Source organism: Triturus cristatus, chromosome 10 (assembly GCF_964204655.1).
Source record: "Triturus cristatus chromosome 10, aTriCri1.1, whole genome shotgun sequence".
In the NCBI taxonomy this organism is placed as follows: domain Eukaryota; kingdom Metazoa; phylum Chordata; class Amphibia; order Caudata; family Salamandridae; genus Triturus; species Triturus cristatus.
The window spans coordinates 897,982,081-898,008,910 of NC_140593.1; the positions used below are offsets into that span (position 1 = coordinate 897,982,081).

The 26,830-nt window shown below is 47.4% G+C and overlaps 1 protein-coding gene across 50 annotated transcripts in view; it reads right to left on the minus strand.

The window, feature by feature from the left end:
• Nucleotides 1-26,830, minus strand: part of MAP4 (microtubule associated protein 4) — a 1,793,677-nt gene that overhangs the window by 316,515 nt on the left and 1,450,332 nt on the right. For all 50 annotated transcript variants that reach the window (XM_085628688.1, XM_085628664.1, XM_085628660.1 and 47 more), the window contains one exon: nucleotides 3,774-3,833. In XM_085628688.1, the coding sequence (XP_085484814.1) occupies nucleotides 3,774-3,833 (60 nt within the window). The remainder of the gene's footprint in view (nucleotides 1-3,773; nucleotides 3,834-26,830) is intronic.

The following is a 26,830-nucleotide window of genomic DNA, read 5'->3' on the forward strand; positions in this document are numbered from 1 at the left end:
AGTGTTCATACTCCGGGAAAGTATCCAATCCACTGGCCTCTTGTAAACCTTCAAACTCGTCCACAGATTCGACAATTTCCCCTTCCTCCTGTTCCTGTCTATATTTCTCCTCTTCAAGCAGCCTATGCGCATCCCTCCTAGAGCGTTGCTTCAGAATCGGCGACGGCGGCGCCAGACGCGGCGCTGGTGACAACGGCATCGGCGTCGAATCTGAGGCAGCGCCGACTCAACAGCCGAAGGAGTCCGAGGAACCCGAGTGGAAGAACTCGCCGCCGGAAAATGCCAAGCCGGAGTCGTCGGCAAGAATGGCACGAAGGGCGTCTGGGCATACTGGTGAGGTACACCCAAATTAAAGGCCAAAGAACCCACGGGGCCCGAAGGCGCACCAGATGGATTAGAGGCTTTGGCAAACATGCCATACATCGCATTTAAAAAATCAGTGCCTTCCTGAGCAGGTATCACCTGAGGCTGATCTGGAATTTGCGGAGCGGGTGAAGACGGCACCCGCACTGGCGAAGCCACATTAACAGGAGACGACACCCTGGGCGTCAGAGACTTACTGGGAGCCGGAGAACCTTTATGCGAAGAGCCCCTCGACGCCGGCGACCTTGGAGCCGGAGATTGAATCGGCGTCGCCTGTGGCGAAGGAGTAGAAGATGGAGACACAAAGTCTTTCCTTCGAAGTCGCTGAGATGGAGAAGGCGACCTTGAAGCCTTGTTCTTCGACGAATGGCGCCGAGAACCATGCCTCTTCTTCGATTTCTTGTGTCTTTTTGATCTCGAAGTGTGAGAAGACGACTACTTTGTACGCTTTCTACCCCTCTTCTCCGTTTTGGCTTTGGCCATAAAGAGTTTAGCCTCACGTTCTTTGAGTGCTTTCTGATTCATCTTCCTGCAGCTTCGACACCCTTCGACGTCGTGATCAGAAGATAAGCACCAAAGGCAGTCATCAGGGGATCAGTTATCGACATGTGACCGCCACACTCGCTGCAGGGCTTGAATCCAGACTTCTTAGCAGTAGCCATATCTGAATACTCTAAGGAAACAAAGTAATCACAAGGAAAATGAAGAATCCCTAGAAAAACCATTACGTGTCGACAGCGCGGAAAAAAGGGAACTGATGTCAGCACGCCAACGAGGTCTTCCTATGGCTCCAATGACATCATACGGAGTCGCGAGCGGAGTCGTGCTATTGTGACCTCGTCGACGTGGGAGAGCTAGGAAAGAATTTCTGCGGAATGCTGGCGCAGGGGGTATTCAAAAGGTGAGGAATCCACAGGCAGAAGTATCCATCAGAACATACAGTTTCACCTCCTAGTCTTGAATCGCCTTCCTATGAATCAGAGTGGACTTATCTCACAATTTAAGGGGTTAAGTCCAAATACCAGGAAGTAAAGAAACTTTGTTTGGATCTATGTCTAACATCAATTACCTAGAATCAAGAGACAACCTGAATCGTGTTGTTTTCAGTTGGGACCTCATTTCCCAGTGCAGACACATTTGGGGGCAGCACCCGGTATCCACACCACATGGCGGAGAAAGAAAGGAACCGATGTCAGTGTGCAAGGGCGGCACCTGTAAGTGGCTCTGCTTCATCATATTTAGGGCAGTATAGAGCCAATGCGGGGCCACACAGCACCATCAAGCGCATAGCTGTAAAGGTTTCAGATTGCTGTGTGACATTTTAAAAATGTCAGTGTTATTATGAGGGAAATTTCAATGACTGAATGATACCTTCTCCTGAGCACAATCAAGCAATGAAGGTAAGGGAAACACAAATATCAGAAATTACACCCGTCTGAGGAACAAGAAACTAAGAAGATTTTGAAATTGCTGCACAGCACCAGAAATGGAAGGGCACTAACAGTATCCAGTAACTCACAGCGATCCTCATGAAAAGTTTTCTGATTTGCAGAGTAGTGATATTCTTTGCAGGAGGGATATTAACCGTCTGCGATAGAACATGAAGAGTTAACTGTCAATAGATAAATCTCCGACCTTTGATCAGGAACATTTTAAATCTCAGCAGCTTTAGTTTTTGACTTACCCAAGTCTCTGAGTCACAACAATTATACTGCTGCACCTAGCTGGGGGAAAAAGCTTTCTGCTGATGTGTTGTCGCTGAAGTGTCTCTGTGATTCACTGTTACACTCACTGCCTGCAGACAGAGCTGCTGTAGTGTAGGTAAGATGAGATTGGAGTCTGTATCACACAAAGGATGGTGAGAAGAGCTACTTATGGATGGAGTGGAGTAGAGGTTGGCACTGCTGTTTTGACAGCTGTGCCATGTACCTTTAAAAGACACTCAGCAACTGCTCTTGGACTCACCATGACCAGCCAAAGCGCCCCCATCAACAGGGGAGCAGCATGTGTCAAGGTCAGGTAAGTGTTTTCCTAATTTAAGCTTGGGCGGTAGCAACAATTCCTGGGGGCCTGAGCCGGCAGGAAATTGAAAACATCCTGCAACTGCCCGTACTTGAAGGGACTAAGTCTGTCCTTCCTGGTATCACTGATGAATTGTCGACACTCAAAAAGTGTCCAAGCTGTCCACGTGGGATGCGACCAACATGAGGGGCACCAGCGGTCCCATTCTGGCATCTCAGATTATAAAATAAACTGCACAGAGGTCATGCCAGCCCCCTTTCAGAATGATTCTCTGGCATTAAGAATGTCCCAAGCCCAGCCGCCAAAATGTCGCTGTCAGTGACACTGGGAGTGGCACCTGAGTTGCCGGAAAAAAACTCAGCAACAGGGAAAGTGCCATCCCAGATTACTTTAGTTTACTGATTCAAGGAACTACAGGCCATATTACAGTCGGCAGTCGTGGCGCTGCAGGGCCAACTCAGCTGCTAATCATCACAATGAATCAGCTGAGCCCAGCCTGCAGTGGAACCAGCCCGAGGTGAGCATGTCTACTTGCAGGCTTAGTCTGTTAATTTTAATTATATCAATTTTATTAACATATAAAATCAACAAGAACATGTCAGGCATGAACCACACTCACAGACCTGAAAGCAGCCAAGTCTTGCAGCATGGCACGGTGAGGCACCAAACTGGTGGCACAGACAGCAGCTTGCAAAGAAACATAACTGCTGCTCGCGGCATCACTCAGTGACTACTTCCTGTAGGCAAATCAAATGGACACCACTGTGTGATTATTGTTGCGGCCGTCACATGATGCCACCGCGGCCGGCCTGGGCTGAGTCTCACAGCAGCAGCTGTGATCTGATAATGCAGCCACTGCTCAGCTGAGCCGGCTCTGTAGGCCGGTGTGCCCCATTCTCAGTAAACTGAAGGCAGCACTGCACAGTGTGTGCGTTCCACATTGCTAAAGTTGTTTGAGTGCTTTTAATAGCTGGCGGCGATCCTGTGCGCCGGTAGTGTCAGGAGGCACTATAAATGCGTGACTTATGCATTTAATTACAATGATGTGGACCACCACACTAAAATGTGTTAGTCGAATGCCTGATGCATGGTACTTGGTAGGGCGGTACGAGGAAGAACTGCTATGAAAAAACTAATACAATCTGGTGCCTGGGGAATATTCAAAGGTGAGGAATCTGTGGTTTGAAGTATCCATTAGAACAAACACATATGTAGGAGACTTATGAGGTAGATACAGTACATCATAAGTTAACCCTGAAAACCCTATTGCAAGATGGAAGAGTAGGAAAGTTAGTGCTAAATGTTGTATAATGCGTTTACCATCAACTTCAACACTTAGATTGAAAGACTCCTCAAGTAATTCTCTCCTTCGTTGTTTAAGCGCTTACCTGATTTGGCAGTCGTCGTCGCCTTTTTGGCCTCTACAGGCTTCGCATCTGCCTTGATGGCTACAAAAGACAAATACAGAGAGATTATCTCTTGCTAAACGTCTACTGTTCCAAGATCACATTTTTCTTTTACCCTCACTTGTACTTCCAATTGCTAATACTGTTTGTTGGCATTCAGAACCAGTAATCCACCACAAACAATCAGAATCAGCCCTTATCCTTATGAAATACAACAGAGAAGATATATCCCATCCTATACCATAGTTAACATTTGAAGTACTACAAGGTAGTCTATTAATCTTTGCAAAAAAAGCCACGTTTGGGTTGGAAGCAACAGACACGGCTACGCTTTATGCTAGTCCTGTTTTGCATACTCCATGCATGGCAGACTCCATCCTCACACTCATGATAAATATTCCCCCACTGCATAATTTGACTACTAGGGAGCCTATGAATAAACAATAGCCTACCCTCAAAGTAAAGAGCACATTGTGGAAGTAATAAAGTTTGCTGGTTCATCAGCTGGGAGTGACAAACTACCAAGTCCACCCCTCTTCATGATGTCCAGGAAACTGCGAGAAGCACTGTCAAAAAAAGACAGTGTATAGTATGTAGCACTTCTTATGAGCTGTATTTTTGGAGTGCTTGATGAACTCTGTGAGGGTAAGGCTTTTTCCAGGAGCGACGACTCCTGTAAAAGGGCAGACAGTGCCCAGGCTGCAATAGCTTTTCTTGATTGCCCATTTTCACAATTAAGAGCAAGATGTCTGCCAGGCCTTCCCTGTTCTTGGATTATGCCCAGTGATACCTATTCCATTCAAAGGCCTTCCAGGGCTGGTAGCCTACGGTTGTCTCTTAATTACTACTGGGACCACCCTCACTTCTGAAGACCTCACAAGGTCGGTTTGTAGGTTACAACTCATTACTGGGGCCCACCACCCCAAGCAATATAACCCCTCTTACCTGGTGGGTAGCCACCATACCATAAGTGCCTGTATTGATTTCTCTTTGGGGCATACTTACCTCATTACTCATGGAGGATTATGGGGTTTATTTTGAGGAGAGGGAAGACATGTCATATTTCTCGGTCACAGACTAGTTCTGTGACACGGTTGACATCTCCAAAATGCAGGTGGTCTTGGACAAAATGGCCCCTCTGGAGAAGAGAATCATGGATATGGCACAACAGTGCTTACAAACCCTCGTACCGAGGAAAGACCTTCATGGGCCATTGGCCCCAAAACCTCCTGAGCCGGCCTCTGTCCCCTCCCTGGGAAGCCGCCTAAAAACACAATCCTTGGGGTGGACGTGGCGCAATTACCAGGTTGAAGAAGGCGGTCTTAAGTGCCAACCCCCCCTTAGCTACCCGCCCCGAAGGGCCCCTCGCAATCGAGTGATACCGTACTCAATTCACCTCCCCCAGCTTCTGATAGTTCCCCTTCCGCCTCAGAGGGTGAGTTTGACCACGGCCGGTCCTAGAGACCATTCTCCACTCCCCACCGCTAAGGACAACAACTCTCTGCTAAGCAGCCTGCTGACACCAGGTCAGACCTCTTGGACCCTGAGGAACTGATGCAGCCCGCTCCTCGAAATGGGCACAATGTGGCAAAGTGGCCAAGTATGTGGCCAGGAGGCCCTGGAAGCCCCTTGATCAGGTTGTCAAAAATCGCTTTCCAGCGGAATGCCCCACCCAGTCTTTGGAGTGGAAAGTGGCTGTCATGATTGAAATAGATGCCCGGATGGCCACTTTCCTGGCCAAATACATAAAAGACCCGAAAAAAGCCATCGACCGTTCCCGGTGGTTGTGCTAACACAAGCTCCTGGAAATAACGGGTCCTTTGGTAAAGATCTTCAATATGGTGGAGGACACCAAGGCGTCCAGAGCTATAATATCCCCACAGATTCTGTCCAACTGGGCCCAATGGGTGATAATTTTCCTCGGCAAAGCCACTGCGTCATCTCTATGGAGAGGTGCAGGTCCTTGCTCATAAAAATGTACACCAAACTAGGGAAGTTGGCTACATCAAAGGCAGGCCAGGTGGCACAATGTGGGCTCTTTGGCGACTTGTTTGTCAAAGAGGTTTTCAAATTTGTGTTGACCTGTAATTCTCCTGATAAGGCCCAATTGACTGTCAAGTACATCTTCAATGCGCATGTTTTCTCATGGGCTGGTCCTGGTAGGGGGCACTCAGCTGCCCGTTCCCAGTACACCGCCTCCAGCAGAGGCCAAACTTCCGAATGAGTTCAATGGCAGGACTCCTCATGCTTCGGGAGGTTTTACCCCACCAGAGGACGCTCGCGCCACAGAGGCTACCGCAACGGACCCAAGGGTGGAGGATCCAACTCCAATTTTTGCAGTAAGCCTGACTTGATGCAGCCGTTTTGGGGTTGACTAGCACAATTTATAGACAGTCGGCGGGCTCTCACGTTTGATGCCTGGGTGCTTCAAAAGGTTCAGGGGTTCCACATAAGAGTTCTACGTGTCCCCTTTTACCCTCTACCCCTCATCCCATCCGCTTCTCAGATCAGGAAGCCACTCATTCAGCAGGAGATTCAGGAACTTCTCTCCAAAGTGGCAATTTGTCCTTCGAATCCTCACCCCTCAGTGCCCAGTGATCAATCTCCAGGAATTCAACAAGTGATTGGTTTACTTCCACTTCAAGATGAAGGGTATTCACCTCCTTCGCAACCTCCTCCCGCCCAAAGACTGGATGGTCTGCCAGGACCTCAAGGATGCCTATCTCAAAGTCCTAATTCTTTCTCCTCATTTCTGGTTTCTAAAATTCCAGTGGCAGGGCCAAATTTCGAGCTCACCTCTCTACCTTTTGGCCTGCTGTCAGCTCCTTGGTGTTTCACCACAGTTCTAAAGCCAGTAATAAACCGATTGAGGGTGTCCGGTGTGCATATGATAGTATACCTGGGCGACATGCTGCTGATGGACCAATGCCCGCAAGCTCTGTCCCAGTATCTGCACATGGTGGTAAATCTACTGAAGTCGCTGGGGTTTCTGATCAACCAAGTAAAGTCAAGTTGCTCCCCCTCACGCTGAATCACCTTACTGGGGTTTGTGATCATTTCAGTGGAGATTATGCTCAGCCTTCCCTCCAAGAAAATGGGCAAAATACGTCACAAGGTCAGGGGACGCTGGCAAAACCTCAGACCTCCCTTCGTCAGATAGCCAGTCATCATCCCTTCAAGCCGTCTTCACTGGGCCCCTGAACTTTCGGGCTCTTCAGTGCTTGAAGGCATTCTACCTGCGCTGCAGTCTCATCTACTCCCAATACGTTCCCTTGTCCAAAGAAGCCAAGCAGAAGCTCGAATGGTGGCTCTCACAGGGAGGCGAGGAATGGTTGCACCATTTTTGGCTCACAACTGGACCTCGTGATGGAGTCCGATGGCAGCGGTTCAGGCTGGGGAGCTCGTTGTGGGGAGTTCACCACTGGCGGGGGATGGTCTGCCACAGAACAGTCCCTGCATATCAACTGCCTGGAGCTGCTGGCAGGCTCATTTGCAGTCACATGTTGGACCAGAGATCGGGTGCAATCCTGTGTCCTTTTGAATATGGACAATGTAGCGGCAATCTGCTATACCAACCATTTGGTGGTATGTGGTCCAGAACCCTGTCGGACCTGGCCAAGAATTTTTGGGAATACTGCCTGGACCATCATGTGCTAGTTAGGGCGGAACATCTCCCAGGGTCAGACAACCAGGAGGTGGATTGGGAGTCCCGCCATATCTGACTCCCTGTCAGACACTACCTTTCATTGGACCCCGTTCTGGACACAGTGCCGTTTTTGGCCTACCTCCCGAACTGTGAGTCCAGGATATTCAGGCTATGATAACAAAGTTTCAGCCGGTAGCCTGGATTTCAATGAAAAGGACTATGAGGCTGCTGGGCCTCATGGCTTCCTGCATCCTGCTAGTGACACATGCCAGATGGCATATGCGGGCTTTGCAGTGGAACCTGAAGTTCCAGTGGGTGTAGCATCAGGGGAATCTCTCCGACATAGTCCAGATCTCGGAGGGAACTGCAACAAAAAAAAACAAAGGGTCCACGGCCGCACTCTGCCCTGTTTCCTACATACCACATGGCGGTGGTGTTGTCCGTGAACACTTGAACCAGTTTTCCCTTGATTTAAGGAAGAAAGGCTTTCAATGCCAAACGAATCGTTCGGAGCCCCAGCAAGTTGATGTGGAATCTAGATTCTGCAGGAGATGGGAGTTCTCTGATCTCCACGTCAGCCAAATGGCCGCCCAATGCCAGGAGTGTCGCATCGGTCACTACTGTGTGGTCAGTTTAGGGAAGAGAGAGGGGTCTACCTCAGAACCAATTGCGGTTGTCAACCACCACAGAAGGTCCTGTGCAGTTCCTACTGAGATCTGGACTATGTCGGAGAGATTCCCCTGATGCTACACCCACTGGAACTTCAGGTTCCACTGCAAAGCCCGCATATGCCATCTGGCATGTGTCACTAGCAGGATGCAGGAAGCCATGAGGCCCAGCAGCCTCATAGTCCTTTTCATTGAAATCCAGGCTACCGGCTGAAACTTTGTTATAATAGCCTGAATATCCTGGACTCACAGCTCGGGAGGTAGGCCAAAAACAGCACTGTGTCCAGAACGGGGTCCAATGAAAGGTAGTGTCTGACAGGGAGTCAGATGTGACTTCGGCACATTGATAGTGAACCCCAGCGAATGCAGGAGGCTAGCCGTAGTCTGGAGGTGGGAGACGACAATCTAGGAAAAGCCTGTCTTCAACAGCCAGTCATTGAGATAGGGGAAGACTGGCACTCATGATTTGCGCAGATGAGCTGCAACCACAGTCATCACCTTGGTGAAAACCCGAGGGGCACTGGTAAGGCCAAAGGGGAGCACGGTGAAGTAAAAATGCTCGTGGCCTACCGTAAACCGCAGCAAGCACCAATAGGCAGGCAGGACAGCAGTGTTAAAATAGGAGTCCTGCATGTCCAGCACCACTATCCAGTCGCTTGGGTCAAAGGCAGACTAGACCTGAGCCAGAGTGAGCTTCTTGAACTTTTCCTTTTTGAGGAAGTAGTGGAGGGATCACAGATCTAGGATAGGGTGAAGACCCTTGTCCTTTTTCGGGACCAAAACGTAGCAGGAATAATAACCAAAGCCTATTTCTGGTGCCAGAACCCTCTCTATGGTTCCCTTGGCCAAGAGAGTCATGGCTTTCTCATGAATCAAAGTCAGGTGATCCTCCGTCAGCTGCTCGTAAATTGGACAGCATGGAGGGAGGGGTAGTCTCAAAGGGGAGGGCGAAGCCCCTTCAGACTATCTGAAGAACCCATCTGTCCGAAGTGATGGTCTGCCAATGGTGGAGGAGATGGCTGATCCTGCATCAACTGGCCACCTATGATCTGGAAAAGCTCGAGGGTGACAAGAGTGAATAGAGAGCCCAAGTTGCAACCTGAATATGGTGAAAGATGAGACAAAATAGGGACACCAGAGCAACACAATGGCTCAATATGTTCAGCCACAGGGCATGCCACAGCGCACTATGAGAAAGACTGGCACAGGAGCCCAAGAGACTGAAGCGGAACCGTCGAGGGCAGCACTGATGGAAGCTATACAGGGTGCTGGAAGCCATACAGGGGACATGCAGTGTCCTAGAAGAAAAGATAGATATGGTGGCCCTAGAGGTAGGACGCTTAAGAGCGGATCAGCGCAAGGTATAACAGAGTGACTGCTACGGAACAAAAGATTGGTAACCTTGACCAAGAGGTTGTCACATTGAAGGAGCAGGTATCGAGACTGACCACTACGGCGAAGATATAGCAGAAGATGCAGAAGGAAGATCTCACCGTAATAAAATCAGCCTTGTGGGGTTCCCGGAGCGAGTGGAAGGAGAGTCGTGGGAATCCTTTCTGGAGCAATGGATTCATACCACCCTCAAACCAGGGGGTTTGACCCAGATGTTTGAGGTGGAGCATGCGCACAGAGCACTGGTTGCATGTCCCCAGCTGGAGGCTCCACCAAGAGCACGGAGTTTGAGGACCTTCAATGACCGTGATTGGGACAGTATCCTCAAGGAAGCTTGCACAATGGGAACTGAGATACGAAAATAGTACTATATCCATCGCCCCAGGTTATACCAGAAAAGTACAGACACAGCAAAATCATTTGTGGAGGTCAAGCGGTAACTTCAGACTATGTTCCTCCAATATAGGTGGTTGTTCTGAGCAAAACTGTGGGTGGTTGTCCAGGGTAGGTCCAACTTTTTTGATCACCCGGAAGATGCATGGGCAGGGCTTGAACGTTGGGATAAAGTAACAGCTGAGGAGAGAGGACCACAGAGAACTGGTCAGAGCGCAGAAGCACAGCTCCATGGAGTGTGTCCCAGGGATAGTCCTTGGCGGGTACAAGCCTGCTGTTCGGATTGACATTGGCCGATGTATTGCTGAATGTAGAAGATGGCACACAGGACCATGGAGCGGAGGTGGTGCTGCCAACTCCACTGGAATATACTGACTTGCAGACTGGCTGATGTGGCAAATGGATGGTTATAGGGGGCCGTTACATTGCCTTTACAGTATGCAAGTATGTTAGAGTTTGAGAGAGGTGAGACATCGTAAACTTGGAAGTGGTAGAAACCTTGTGGGTAATTAACTGTTCTCTATAAAGGATGAGAACTGTTATGATTAGTGAAACAATTGATGTTATGTTTTGGCTCCCACAGGACCGATTCCTTAGAACTCTAGAAGGGCAGCTGGGACAAGACCCGGAGTGAACTTTCGCCCTCTAATAGGGTGGGGGAAGTGATGGCTGCACACGCTCGCACATTTTTGGGGGATTAGGCTATATTGCTGTGTAAGGGTTGGGCAGCGCAGTTAAATATAGAGTGCCAATCAGTTTGATCATAGAGGGGTGGAAATGGGGGAATAATTGTGTTTAAGGAACACGAAACAGTGGGCGATCAGGATACGTTATTCCTGGTTGTTGTCACATTGTCCGGGGAGGGTTCAGGAGGGAATGTATTAACAGTGGTTATGGTTCAGGCACAGGCTCCGATATAGCACACATTGCTGTGATCTGTGAGAGAGTAAAGTGAAAGAAACGGATGATAAATACGATTGCATGGAGCAGGATTATAAAATAATTACATGGAATGTTCGAGGGCTTGGTAGTTATATAAAGCGGTATAGAGTGTACTCCTATTTAAGACGTATGGGAGCAGTGATCACCTGTCTCCAGCAGACAAACCATACTGATCCTAAAGCGGTCGAACAGCGAAAAAAAATGGAAGGAGCAGTTACAATCATCCACTTTCTCATCTTAAGAGTGAGAGGTGGCGATTGGGTTGGACCTGGGGATTCCATTTTGTCTGCTTTATTAGGAGGCGGATGCACAGGGTAGATATGTCCTAGTACAAGGAATGCTAGGCGGGGTGAATGTAACCATCTTGAATATGTATGCTCCTAATGTTGATGATAAAGAGTTCTTTCCTAAGTTGAAGTCACTTGTGAAAGATAATATGATAGAACAACTGTTGTGGGTGGGGGATTTTAATTGTCTCTTGGACTTAGTTCTGGATCGACTGCCCTCTAGAGGTATAACTAAACCAGGTATGCTGGGCACACATGTGGATATCATGCATAATCTACAATGTGTAGATGTGTGGAGAGAAAATTATCCAAATGGGTGTGAATATTCCTGTTTCTCAGCCACACACGATGCATATAGCCGACTAGACCGAGCCTTGGGAACAACAAATATGCAATTAGAAGTATAAAAAGTGGTATACCTGGGTAGATTTTTATCGGACTATTCTCCCTTGCTGCTGGAGTGGATTTGGGCCAGGACGCACAATGATGAGACACATTGGCTGTTACAGACAGAAGCACTGCTGGATGTCATGTTCCGACAATCCATTAGTGAAAAGATAAAGAAATATTTAGAAGGCAATTACGGTACCACGACCAGCAGGGGCACAGAATGAGAGGCACTTAAAGCGGTTATATGTGGGGAATGTTTTAACAAGGTAGGCGGCCTCCGTGGGAAAATGCAGGCTGAACTTGGGACCATTGAACGACACTTGGCAGACGCTCAACAGAAAAACAATGGGAGTGTGAAAGCGGCAGAGGCCATGCTTGATATAAGATGACATCTGGGGGAAACGTGGGACAGACAGGATGAGTTCACAAGAAAAGAATATAAGCAAAAGGATGGAGTCAGCACAAGGCGATGAAGATTTCAGCCGATCAATCGGGCTCTTTTTCAGAGGCCTGTGCACATGCAGTATTTCACTCTTGACGTGCACCTTTTTCTTTCTCAGTCTCCAGCATGGTGGCCTACTCTATCTGTTCTGAGACCTTCCCCAAACCTGTGCCTCCAGCAAACTCAATACTCCAGCCCAACTTTCCTGAAGTATGTCAGACTTTTGTAAATGAACTCATTTATACAGGTGCAGAACACTGGCATTTTGTCCTCATTTCCCATAGCATAGAAAGAAGCACATGCCAGAGGTGTCCTTTCTCCCCATTATTGTTTGTTCTCGTATTCAAGCCCTTGGTGGCATGAATTCCAATGGAATGCTTGGTAGAGGAACTGGACGAGGTGGGAGGGGGGGGATGGGTGATCTACTCCATTCCATGCGTTAAAATAAATCATTTACTTCATATGGGTGGGGCACCTAGCTGACTGCCCTAAATAACAGCAGAACAGCTTCAAATACATAGGAATGCAGGGGGCCCAAGCCACCCTTCCGGCCTGAGATTTGACTAAGCACCACTAAATACCGTAGCACTATTTAAAATGTCTTTATGACCCAAACTATTATACGTTCTCCAGAATTAGTGCAATGTTCAGTTTCTCCTCTCTGGTGTGTAAAGTTCAAGAAGCTGCCCAATCTTTATATAAAGTGATGTGCTGGTGTCTGTCTGCACCTAATTGGAAAAGCAAATACTTGCTGTTTATTCAGTTTTTTCCTAGGTCCAACCTGAAAATAAAATAAAACAGACTGTATTGGCGCCTGTAACCGTGTGTGCCAGTATCATACTTTGTGACTGGTCAATGTGTCATGTGGAATCCCAGTGAGAGATTCTGTGTGAAGGCATGCATTACCAGTCGCATGCTCATTCCAAAGTGACTTCGGAATATTTGTTCCCCATTCAGCCCAAAAATTTGGTCGTTATTGCCCCACAATCACACTGCTCTCGTGGGCATTTTCTGTGTATATATAATTATATATCACCTTTGTGGACTTGTCACACGCATTATTAAAAGTCTGCGTAGTTTTTTCAAAACCATGCTTGCAGAACTCACAAACTGTTAAGCACCATTACAAATATACATCCATTCTTAGTGCACAGAAATTCACCAAATGGGTGGGCGTGGCTTAGACGGCAGATCTCATGGCTGCCTGAATAAGTCGCTCTGCTCAACGGAGGAATGATTGTCCTTCATTCTGGAGTTTGCGGGAAAAGGAGTTGAAACGAAGCACAGATTTCACTCTCTAATGTGAAGCTGCATCTCCAGTCACGTTTTCCAGCTGCGGGAAGACTCAGATCAACTAAAATCTGCAGCGAGGTTTGCCGTGATTGAAGGAAGACCGCGTTCTTTAAAATGGCAGTGAAGGAGCCCTAATGACTCGGCTGGAGACGCCGTGAATACTTTTGGCAATCTACATGTCGGTCCGCGAGCTTAGGGGAGATCACTACCGACCAACACCAAGTAAGATCAAGGGATTTATAACCAACTCTGTTTTGCTCGTTGCGCAGCACCCCGCGTTTAACTCGTTTTGAAGCGGAGAGTCTTCGCGCAATTCACTGACACCCTGTCCGGATTTGATTGTCTGTTGCAGTGATGTTCAACGATCAAGTGCACATTTAGAAGCAACTAAGCCCTGAGAAATGCGCGTGATTCTTCCCACAAAGCCGGCCTGACTTTAAAATGGCGGAGCCCCGATCCCTACCAACACTATTTCAGTGCGCACATTTACCAGCGCTTTGTCACAGCCATCTGGAGGACTGTCTCGGGAGCCCTCTGGTATGCCACAGTGTTTAAATACCAATTAGTCAAGTAGGTCTGGGGCCGGAGATGTGCCAGTAATGCGATTGGAAACTTGTACAGCCTGCGATATCATCAGGGTCTCGAATGTACTGGGGCCAACAGGGAATGAGACCGCAAGTTCTGAGCATTGAACACTGACATGCCAAGCTACTATATAGAAAATAGCCAAGCGGGTCTGAGGCCGGAGTTGTGCCAGTATTGTAACTGGGAAGTTTGTGAAGCCTGCATTTTCATCAGGATCTCGAGTGTACTGTGGCTAACAGTAAATGAGGCCACAAGCACAGAGTCCATAAAGCCACAAATGAGAGCACTGGTCACATAGAGCATAAAACGTGTAGGGGACACAGAGGCTGCATGATTCAACACCCATTCTGACAACGGGTAGGGTTTGGCGCAAAACCCCTTTGCCAACTATTCTTTTTGTTATCCTCTTAGTGTGCTTTGTGTCTCCACACACAACATCAGCCTTCAAGCTCAATAACTAACCGGTCACCAAGAACTAACCACTGACGAGCGCCGCGTTTCTGGACTCTAGATTCCGTGACTGCTGTTTGGGCTCCTAGTCTCTGTATTACAATCGTTCTCAGCACTATAGTAACTTTAATCCATCCAGTTTTTTACCAGATTACCCACTCATATCACTAAATATAGAGACAATATAGTTTAGAGATACCATTGTCAACCTATAACCCAGCTTAAACCCAGCTCAAGCCCAACCACTTTCCAAGAACACTTCAGAGTAGATGAACATTGCTATAACGTGACAAAATCTGATTCTCATACGCCAACGGTTGCTTAGCCTGGCGCTTATTCAAATAAACATGGCGGATAAGGAATCCAGGGCGCAATACAAAAAATCCAAAACTGAACCTTCACTGTCAGACTCACCAATCAAAGCTAACCCAGATGTGAATAACACAATGGAAATTATACTTAAAAAGTTAGCCGATGTCCATGATCTGACAAAATCAACGAAACAGAACACAGATACCATGCAGTTAGAGTTGACCACCATACGTGCTGACATGAGCACAATCAACTCTACAATTTCAGTCGCTGAACAAAGAATCAGCGACATTGAAGATACCGCATCTCAAGCCAATAAAGAGATCAGTACCCTTCTAGATATCTCCAGTAATCTTAAAAGACAAGCAGCCGACATTGAAGACCGCAACAGGAGAGGCAATATAAGAATTTTTGGTATTCCAGAGGGCTCAGAAGCTGAGTCATGTGTAGCGTTTTTGGAATCTTGGATACCTCTGATCACGGGCATAAAGTTCCATCAAATGTTTGAACTGGACAGGGCTCATAGAATACCAAGGTTTAACTCTTCTTCAAGGAAAGTGACCTGTCCTATCATCTGCAAGCCCCTGTGTTACCAACACACAGAAGGCATCCTTAACGTTGCCCATAAAACTCGCCAGGTCAACTGGGAAGGCCAAAAAAATCACATTCACGCAGGATTACTCAAAAGCCACAGTGGACACGAGAAAAGGTTTTCTTCTACGAAGAGACAAATTAAGAGACAAAAATATCCAATTTAACTTTGCTGGACCTGCAAGATTTAGAATTTTTGAAAATGGAAGACCACACTTCTTCACAAACCCGAAGGATTTAGCAAAGTACCTAGATTCTACGACAACTCAAGACATGGACTTAACCACCTCCGCTTCGAATAAAAGGAAGTCCTGATATCCTATTTATGATCCTGTTCATCCTACAACCATATGCTAAGGTTTAAAAAGGGCTGATAGTTGATAATTTTTTCACATCCTCTCAATAGTTTACCATGTTAAAGATGTTAACACTGTAAAAATGTATGCTTCTCCACAAGCCGGAGAGGCTACCCACCAGGGGTTAGATTTACTGTTGGACCTTCAGTACTGTATTTTCATCATTCTAGTGTAGTTAAATGTATAATCTTAGTGCTTGCGTAGTACTGTGTAACAAATTAGATTTGTGTATCACTGTTGCCTTACTGACTTATTCAATTTAAACAAAGGGGTGTAATTTCTGGCTCTTCACCGAGCAGGAAGCAGCAGTATTGCCAAACTTTTAGACTGGAATTTTGTTGAGCTTACCTGCTTATAAGTAGGCGTCAAACGCTCTTATGTTTATATATATTCACTGAAAAAAACATAGGTTTCACACATGTTATAGTTAGCGGAAATTTTACTGATAAAAAACCAATGAAATTCCCCCGTTATAGTTAGTGCAGGCAACTATAACTCACGCGACCGCAATCCTCTGCTGATGCTAATACTGTATTTAGACACTTATTTGCCCATGTCTTCTTCCATAAATTTTTAGCTATACATATATTACAAATATTTTTTTTTCATAAAGACACATATGTCATCAGCAGAAGATTGCGGTCGCGTGAGTTATAGTTGCCTGCACTAACTATAACGGGGGAATTTCATTGGTTTTTTATCAGTAAAATTTCCGCTAACTATAACATGTGTGAAACCTATGTTTTTTTCAGTGAATTTGCAAGGTTTTTTAAATGCTAATTCCTAACTATAACGTGTGTGAAACCTATGGTTTTTTCAGTGAATTTGTACGGTTTTTTAAATGCTAAGTTACTTTACGCCATTGGTGGCGTGCGCGCCCACTTAACGCAGTTCGTTCCGTGCGCGCCCGGTGCGCTTCGCGCACCGTGCGCGCACAGTGAGCACGCGGTGCGCTTCGCGCACCGCGCGCCCACTTTACGCAGTAAGTGCCGTGCACGCACGGTGGGCACGCGGTGCGCTACGCGCACCGCGTGCCCACGTTACGCTAGATGGGCCATGTACGCACATGGCGCTTCGTTGTGAAAGGTAATATTTTAATTTTTCACATCTGTGATATGCCATGCACAAATGGTGACCTTCGGGCACCATTTGCACATGGGGTGGGGAGAGTATGGATAATTTTTTTTTAAAATAATTTTTTACCGTACGCGTACGGTAAGCGTAATCGGCGAAATTATCGAAAAAATTAAAATTCCGTTTTTGGCCTTGGGGGATCTTTGGGGACTCCCCCAACATGGCTAGGTGCTTAGGAGCTGTCTAAACAGCCCCTTTACATGTTTTTGTCCTTTGTTTTTAAATCCCCACTCAGAGTGCGAGAGAGAAAATGGCGGCCGCCGCTTCCTGGTTTCGACCGATTCGAATGTTTACTAAGATCTAACAGCCAATCAGAATCTCGCTCGCGCACGTCACCGTACGCGTACGGTAAGCGCACCGTAAGCTGGCTCAGATATATATATTGATTTAAAGGCTATTTTCTCAGAATCTACTGAACAGATTTACACCAAACCTACAAAAGGCACTTCCTTGACCTGTAGACTACCTCTCTGCCAAATTTCAAGGAACTCTGTTCAGCCGTTCGGGCTGTAGCTGTGTCTAAATGTCCTATGGAAAAATGCATGGGAAAAACGCGTTTTGGGACCCCCCTTTTATCTCAGCCCCCGCTTGACGAATCCCCCGAGACTTTCAGGGTAGGAGCGGAGCGTAGCGCCCCACCTATTTTGAAACTTTCGCGAGGATTCGTCGACCGGCGCCAAAGTTATTCAAAATAGAATGTTGCGGTTTTCCTATGGAAACAGGGTCCTAACTATAACTAATATATATATATATATACACACACACACACACACACACACATATATACATACATACATACCCATAAGATATAGATTAATACCGATCACGACTACCGTTCTAATGGTAGGGAGAGACTTTTAGTGTTCTTTCTTTATTTTTAATACACTCCAGATAGTTATTTATCATATTGTATTCCTCCAAGTTGTCAGACTGACATTCCTGTTGTCGCACCTCGGTTATTCGAAATCTTCAGGTATGGGAGGGTGGGGATGGAGGGATGAGTGGGGGGGAGGTATAGTTTTAGTTACTCTTGACTTTTTCATCTCTTTCCTGTTTGTCTTTCTCTTACTTGCTGCTTCTTCTCTTTTCTTGATCATTTGCTCAGAGGTCATAAGGATTGCTCATTGTGTATACACTGACAGTGTCATTGCTACGATTATGAATAAAATAAGGCACCCAAATATGTTTAGCACCCACGCAGAGTCTAGCTCCCTAGAGCGCTGGTCAAACACACCATACTTACTTTATAAGAGACCAAACCACTTCAGCTCAGTTGGCTTATATAATGACTCAGAATAAGACTTATAACATTACAGGAGATATTAACATTGTTCCCCTAAATGTGAAAGGATTCAATCATCCAATTAAGTGCCGGAAAATCTTTGATTATCTAGCTAAAACCAAGGGAGATATAACACTTTTACAAGAAACAAAATTATCTGAAGGTGCAGCCTTTATTAAACATAAATGGATATCACACATCACATGCTCGCCTGCAGATCATTAAAAAAGGAGTAATCACCCTTATAGCAACAAAAGCTAACATTTCCCTTGAATCACATTTACATGATGAGGAGGGGAGGGTACTGGTTACACATCTGAAAAAAGGTGAAGACCTTATACATGTGGTAGATATATATGGCCCTAACTATAACTTCTGGGAAAGTGTCTCACAAACCATAGGTCATTTCCACCAATCCACCTGCAATTACCATGTCACCAGATCACATGGCATAGTCCACAAAATCTGTTCTAAATTTAATCTCAAAGATTCCTGGCGTCTCCAACATCCGGACTCTAGGGACGTTACTTTTTACTCTGCCCCACATAACTCATACTAGAATAGATTACATCCTTATTTCCGGGTCTTTCACACATATAATCGATCAAACAGTAATTTCACCAATATTAATATCGGATCACTCATGTATCAATACCAAATTATCTGGTAGCCACACCACCACCCAAAAGATGGAGGTTTAATAAGGATGTACTTTGAGATCCAGATGATAAAAAGAAAATTGTAGATGCAATCACAGATTACCATAACGATCTCCCTGAAACAAACGTAAACACCCTCTGAGACGCTTTGAAGGCAACCATTAGGGGAATCCTTATTGAGATTAAAACTAAAATCAATAAAAAGCTAAATACTGAGTTGATTAGAACGTGAAAATAAACTTCTGGAGAATTCTCACGCTAACTCCCTCAACAATAATAATATCCTTAATCAATTAACACAAAAAAAAGTATGAATACAATAAAATTCTGAGCAATCGAGCTTGAGTTTGGTTAAATAAATTTAAGGTCCTCAAACTCCGCGAAGCAAATAGAGCAGGCAAATTGTTAGCTTTCTATCTTAAACTCAAACAAAGACAAAACACTATCTCATCAAAGATTCTAATAATAAAACGCAGACAAAACAGAAGGAAATTTTGAACACATTCAAATCATTCTTTGAAGACTTGTATAAGAACAATCAAGCCTTTAATTCAGAAGAGTGCACCCAGTACCTAAACAAACTAAACCTCCCCGACTGACCAAAGCAGATAGATTGGCTTTGGGGAAACCCTTAAGTGCACTGGCAGTATCGCATGGTATTATATCCCTGAAAGACAATAAAGCCGCGGGTCCTGATGGTTTTTCGACCACTTTTTAGAAGACATTTGCCCAGTCTATACAGGCAACCATGTTGAGAGTATTTAATAATATAGCTATGACAGGACATACGACAAACTCAATGACAGAGGCCAACATTATAGTTATCCCTAATGAAGGGACAGACCCCCTATTACCAAAATATTACAGACCGATTACTCTCAATGTTTTTTTTTTTTTGTATTTAAAAGTTTTCAGTTAACAAAATCAATAATACATGTACATCCTTGCAGCCATATTACAGAGTACACAGTGGCAAGACAGAATAGTATCATTTACTTCAATGACAATTCAGAAACACTCGGCCTTGCAGTGAGGCAAACATCGTCCACATAGGCACATTTGGAGACATTAGTTGAGGGCAGAATGCGCTAATATATAAGCAGTGAAAGGTCCCCAAATGTCCCTCGGTCGTGTGGCTTGAGGCAGCTCCTCCCCATAACTTACCAGCTGATCACGGCAATAGGCAACATCTTTGAGCCAGAGCGCTATCCGTGGCGCAGGTCTGCCATCCCAATGAATGGAAACCCTACGGCGCGTCAACAATAACAGCATTGCCGCCAGCTTCCGATTAGAGGCTTTAAGCTTCAACACATTACCTAGAAGGCATAATGTCATATCGCATGTCACCCGTTCACCAATTATTTCCGCTAAGGCCCCTATGACCTCTCCCCAGAATACGGACACCTTTGGACAAGTCCATGCCAAGTGACAAAAGTCAGCATTATCCGTACCACAGCGTCTACAGCAGTGTGACTCTCTGAGACCATATTTATGCAGCTGTGCTGGCGTATAATACATTTGATGCAAATATTTGTAGTGGATCAGCCGCAAATCCCCAGTAGCTGCATATTGTCCTGTTAGCCTACAACATGCTTACCACTCCTCGTCTGCGAGCGGCTGTGGCAACATAGCATTCCATCTATCCCTGGGACCCAAAGCAACAACCACCTCATCAGCCTGCGAGGCATTATACAACCTAGTAATTAATTTAGTACGGGTTGGTAAGGTGTATAGTATCTGTAACGCTGTTCGAGTCGGTGGCTCAGTCGGAAAACATGGGTGCAATGTTCTCAGCGCAGCTCTCAGCCTACTATATATAAACGTCTCCATTGCAGGTTGTCCCCCCATCCCCACAAAGGCCTGAAGCTCGACAAATTTGCCAGCAGGGTATACGTCACCCATCGTGTACAGTCCGGCACCTTGCAGAACATTGAGTGAACCCCGTTCACCCGTCACCGATATACCCTCATGATGCAGAAGCGGCATTGACGGTGCATACAGTGGCAGCCTCTTAGCGCGTCTCCCAAGTTCTTTCCACGCATGAGCTGTACATTGTACCGTATCAATCTCACCCTTTTCAAACACCGTATGTGTGTTTACAATCATCGCTTTCAGTGGTAGCGGTCGCACAGCCCCTGCCTCAACCGCTACATGCGGTGTGTATGGGGGCGCGTTCTGCCAGAAGAATGCATATTGCGCCTGTGCACATAAATAGTAGAGGTTCAGATCTGGTACTCAAAAGCCTCCCAGCTCATAGGGACGCGTCAAGACCTCCCATTTGACACGCAGCTTTTTTCCCCCCCAGACCAACGTGATCAACAATCCGCGAAGTGTACAAAAGAAGTGCGATTTCACTATTATAGGTATGGTGACAAAGAAGTACAAGAACTTCGGTAATACTACCATTTTAATTAGAGCCACCCTGTCTGCAAACGTCAAAGGCAGACGGATCCATCTGGCGACCTGTTCCTCAAGTCTGGTGATCGCGGCACCATAATTCTCCCTGATGACACATTGCGGATCCCTTTGTATCCACACACCTAGATATTTAACTGGATCATCACTCCACACTAATGGGAATCCCAAGTCAAACCTTGCCGTACATGCCGTCAGGGATATCACTACTGATTTATTCCAGTCAATTCCCAAACCGGAGTACCATTCAAACCTTATATATTCTCTAATGAGTTGTTCCAAATACAATGCTGGTTCGCCTACATATAACACCATGTCATCCGCGTACATGGAGACCGCCAATGGTCTCTGATGAAAGCGGAGCGCTGCCTTTGCATGGCGCTGTCGTATTATACAAGCAGGCGGCTCCAGCACTATCGCAAAGAGTATTGGTGACAAAGGACAGCCCTGCCTTGTTCCACGCCATATGGGGAATTGGCCAGACGTCCTACCATTTACCCGCACCCGAGCTACTGGGTCAGCATACAGTAACTTGATCCAGTTAGTGAAAACAAAGGGTACACCCATTCGATGCAGCACAGCTATCATGTAGCGCCAAGAAATAGAATCAAAAGCCTTCGCGGCATCCAAGAGGACTGCCGCAGCAGGCAAAGTGGGTTCCAGTAGATGCAGGACCGCAAAGAGCGTCCGCAGATTATGAGCCGTGGATCTGGCAGGGACAAAGCCTGATTGAACCGGCAGCACCATGACTGGTAATAGTAGTTGTAACCTGGTGGCCAGAACCTTTGCTAGTATCTTAACGTCGGTGTTCATTAAGGACAACGGCCGATATGATTCGCATTTATCAGAGTCCTTCCCCGGCTTCAATAAGGTGATGACCAATGCCTCACGCAATGAGCCCGGCAATTTCTGCTGGTCAAAGGCATCTTCAAGCATGGTATGCAGCTGCGGCACCAGCAAGTCTATATATTCCTTATAAAACTCCGCAGGGAGCCCGTCGGTTCCCGTAGCTTTGCCATTAGGCAAAGTGCGGATCGCATCCCTTATTTCATCCGCCGTTATAGGGTGCATTAGAAAATCTTGCTGTCGTTTTGACAACCAGACCAAGGCAATATCCTCCAGATATTGCGCTATGTCATCTTCCCCAGCTGTCTGTCGAGATCTATACATATCTGTGTAATATCGTACAAAGGTGTCAAGGATACCTGCGCTGTCACAATGTCTAGCATCACCATTCACAATAGATTGCACAATAGTGGTTTTTGCCCATTTCATTGTAATTTTATTGGCTAGTGCCCTACCTGGCCGTCCACCCTCCCCATAATATCTGGCTGTCCAACGCCGGGACATATACTTCATTTCGGAGTCCGCTAAATCATTGTATTCAGTGACTTTAGTTCTGATCAATGCTAGGGTAGCCATGTCAGACGTGGTCTCATATTGACGTTCCAGGTCAATCAGGTCCTGTTCCAAACGTTTCATAGAGCCCCAAAGTGATTTGAGCACACCCGCCTGTAAGCCGATACACACACCACGGATCGTTACCTTGAAAGCTTCCCATACCGTACCCACATTGTCGACCGAGCCAATGTTTTCATCAAAATAATGTTTAATGGCATCCCTCACGCCCTCCCGGAACACCTGGTCCTGTAAGGCCGTTGCCTGTAATCTCCATTGGAATGCCGGCGGATCGTATGTGGGCACGAGCATTGAAAACCGCACTGGGGAGTGATCCGAGAGCGTGCCAGGCAAGTGACGCACCTCAGTAATGGAGGAGTTGACTTCTGCAGTAGCCAACCAATAGTCCAAGCGAGACCAGGAGCGATGCGCATACGAGTGACATGTTCCCTCCCGCCTACCCGGGTGCCACAGTCGCCAGAGGTCAACGAGGGAGAGTTCCTTCATACCATCTCTAACGGCCTGCGCAGCTTTCTTGACTACGGGTACCCCACTAGAATTTCGGTCTAGGGCCGGATCCAGGACTACATTCAGGTCCCCCCCACAAATGATGGAAGTGGGCTGCAGGTTATGGATTTTGTTCCAGATCGTATCATAAAACCCAGGGTCATCAACGTTAGGACCATATATATTGATAAGAGTCACCATCATGCCACATAGCTGTCCCTGTACTATAAGATATCGACCGCTATGGTCGCTATCCACATGCGTGGTCATAAAGGGAATATTTTTCTTGATTAGGATCATGACACCCCTCGTGTAAGACGAGTAGGACGACGCCAATTTTGCCCCAGCCCATCTGGTGACCACAGTTTTAGCTGCCTGCTTATTCAAATGTGTCACCTGGAGGAGCGCCACCTGTACCCCATGCCTATCTAGGTAGGCCAATACCTGCCTCGTCTTCTTCGGATTGTTCAAGCCCCTAACATTCCACGTTATCCATGTAAGCTTGCCTATCTCAGCTGCCATTTGCCCTGTATTAAATGTGTGTATCATATTGGACACTCATATGCATATTATACATCACATTCCGTCCCCCACAATGCACTCTGATTCGCAGTTTATAGCAGTTCAACAGACCCCCAACCATACCCCCCACCCACTGAAGCATCCCAATTATGCCAAGCATCCCCAATGCAAAGAACCCATCAAACAAAACACCCCCCACCCACCGTGAGCAGCAAATCCGCTCGCACCCAATAAGCATACCCACAACTGCTTGGGGGGTACCCTTATGGAGGACACCAGCCGCCCAGCTTCCCCCTCGTTGGGATGAGGGGTGGTCAGGGCCATATCTAACTTCCCTCATCGTGTCAGAGTATAGCATGTTGTACTACAACTGTTGTACCAAATGACTCCCAACAATGTAAAAAAAAAAAAAGGGCATGCAACATGTAATACTTGTAGACCATAGTCGTATACGCTGTCGCCCACTTACACAATGCGGGCCGGCTTCATAGCATCAACAGCTCCCGCTCAGAACTCGACTAGTACCACCATGCCAGAGTGCTGAGGTAGTGTCGCACCACGTACCATCCGGTTTCTCTAATAACTGTGCCACTCCCTGCTCCCACATATTCCCTGTACTAGGCATGCCGTACATAGCCACTCTCGCCAGCCCTTTGAAGTTCACAAAGACGTGTCTGGACCACAGAATTCCAATAGTTGCTGCCTAATACAGGTCCGATTCATCAGCTAGTACCAAAAAAAAAAACAAAAAAAAAAAAAGTGTATTATAGTTCGTGTGTAAATCACCTGTGGGCCCACCTCCCAGGAGTTCGCAGACACCAGTACCAAAGACCATACATAACCTGCAGGTATTGAATTTAATCTTCAGTATCAGTTCCAGACCTGTCTACAGCTGTCTTTCCCTTTCGATCGAGTTGTTTAATAAAGAGCATCGCATCTTTCGGCGTCGTGAAGATTTTGGGCTTGCTGCCATGTTGAATCCTGAGCCGGGCCGGGTACAGCATCGCATATGGGATTGCCATTGCTTGCAGTCGTTTCTTTACCTGCTGGAACTCGCGTCGGGCCTGCTGCACCGCTGTCGTGAAATCCGGGAAGAGCTGAATTTCCACCCCTTGATAGATTGTAGTGCCCATTTCCCTCGTCGACTGGAGCGCGACATCACAATCCCTATAATTGAGGAGTTTGGAGATTATTGGACGCGGGGGAGCCCCTGGAATTGGACGTGGTGCAAGAGATCCATGCGCCCTCTCCACTACCAGCAGGTTAGAAAATTTCTCTGCACCAAACAATGTCTTAAGCATATTTTCAACGTATAACTCCATTTTCCCTATATTCGTAGATTTAGGCACCCCAATAATGCGCAGATTATTGCGTCTGGACCTGGCTTCCCAGTCCTCGTTCTTCGCATTAATCACGGCCAACAGCTTCTCCATCTGTGCGCAGGTCTTGGCAACACCTCCGACGGTATCCTCTGTAGCAGAAATGCGCTGTTCTGCCTCGTCGTGCGTTCGTCATGCCTGTCCAGCCGAGACGCCATGCCGTCCATACGCAGATTAAGTGAATCAATTTTACTGTCTATAGTATGCAAGCTCTGCTGCATGGCCATCATCATCCGATCAAGCTTACTGGTGTCACCAGCCTCCACCTCCGTCTCCATGTCCGAGGTTGCCATGGGGTTCAACTGTTTTTTCTGACGCTTCGATTCAAAGGGCAGCGTGGATTGTACCTGTTTCTCCGGCTTGCCCATTGTGGAGGCGTACACACCAGCCGGACACAGTTACTGCCGGTGCAGACACCCCTGCACAGGTCAGGAGCCTCCAACCCAACACCAGCAGCGCTGCCCTGTACTCAGTACGCGGGGACGGAACCTCCGCAGCTTGGAACACAAAGAATGAAATATCAGCACAGCAATGGCTCAGTGTCCCCGTCCATTCAAGGCGATGCCACACCTCACACCACCGTGCTGCCCAAGTAAAACACCTGGTTGACCGCCTATCCTGCGCACAGCAACCAAGGATATGTAAATGTAAATGTATGTGTCTTGTAAAGCGCACTGCTGCCCTGAGGCGTCGTGGCGCTGTAGACAGCTGGGGAACCCGTCCTGGCTATCCCTGTGAGATGGTCCCTCCAGGGTATCTCCATGGTGATACCAGGAATCCCCGGCAAATGTGGGGGGCGTTATGGAGATGAGGCAAGCTAATGCCCAGAGTTGCCGAGTGTGATCCCTGGTTAGAGTAGGCACCGAAGCAAGAATTATCGAGTCCGCTGGCCCTGGTCCACGACCCTGTCGCATCGGGAATTGAACCCTGGTCCCGGGCCGTCCACTGCTTCCGGGTCTGCTGCCTCTAACCAGTGAGCCACACCACTCCGAGGGTCAAGATGTCTCAGAGTTGGCCACACTATAAAGCATGACAGTATTCAAAGCGACAGTCCCAGTCAGCCTGATCACAAATGCCAGTCGCACAGGCCAAGTCTAGCTGTTCACTTTCAGTGCAACCACCCCCTTTTGCACCGCTGTGTACTACCTTCAGTGCAACACCAGCAATTAATCGGGTGCCCGTGTATCAAACCGCCAGATTCCTCAAGCCGATGGCATCCGTAGCAGTAGAGACAATATGGCGGGTCTTCAGCCGCACAGCGCCACCACCAGGCAGCCACACGATGTCGCAGCGCCGCTTGGGAGCCGTCAGCACTGGAGGCGTTCTCCGGTACGTGTTATTGCCGGTAAACCTGACAGGTGGCCAGGCAACGCACTATACAGCAGCGCCCTCCCCGGGGTACCGCCGCGGCACAGCATCCAGCGCCGGCAGTGAGGCTTAGCTCGCCAGCGCCGTAGCCGAGCCACCGCGCACTCACACGGTAAGGAATGCCGCTTCAGAGCTTCTCTGCCGCCGGCCGTTCCGCTGTCCGCGGTCTCTGCACAGCTCGCTCCCCAGTAGCAGGCCAGATCACAGGCAGTCCGGCAAGCTCCGCACTCCGCTCCGTGGCACCGCAGCACGGCTCGACAGGCACTCCCCCGGGGTCACAGAGAGCCGGCCGCCATTTCCTCAGCAGCAGACGCGGGCCGGGTTCTTCGCCTACACACCACAGCGTGCACCGATAGCGCCCGCTCCTTCAGCGATCATCGCACCCCAGTCTCAGAGGTCGGCTACACCGCAGCAAACTGCACTCTGCGCATGAGAGAATCAGGATATTTAGCGGATGGTAGCCCTGACCAGCAGAGCTGCACTAGTATGCAGCCATCTTGCTGCGGGCTCGCTAGCGCCCCCTCGATTACTCTCAATGTTGATTGTAAAATCTACGCAAAAATACTAGCCACAAGAATCAATACTGTCCTCCCACAGCTTACAAGTAATTCACAAGTAGGTTTCCTTA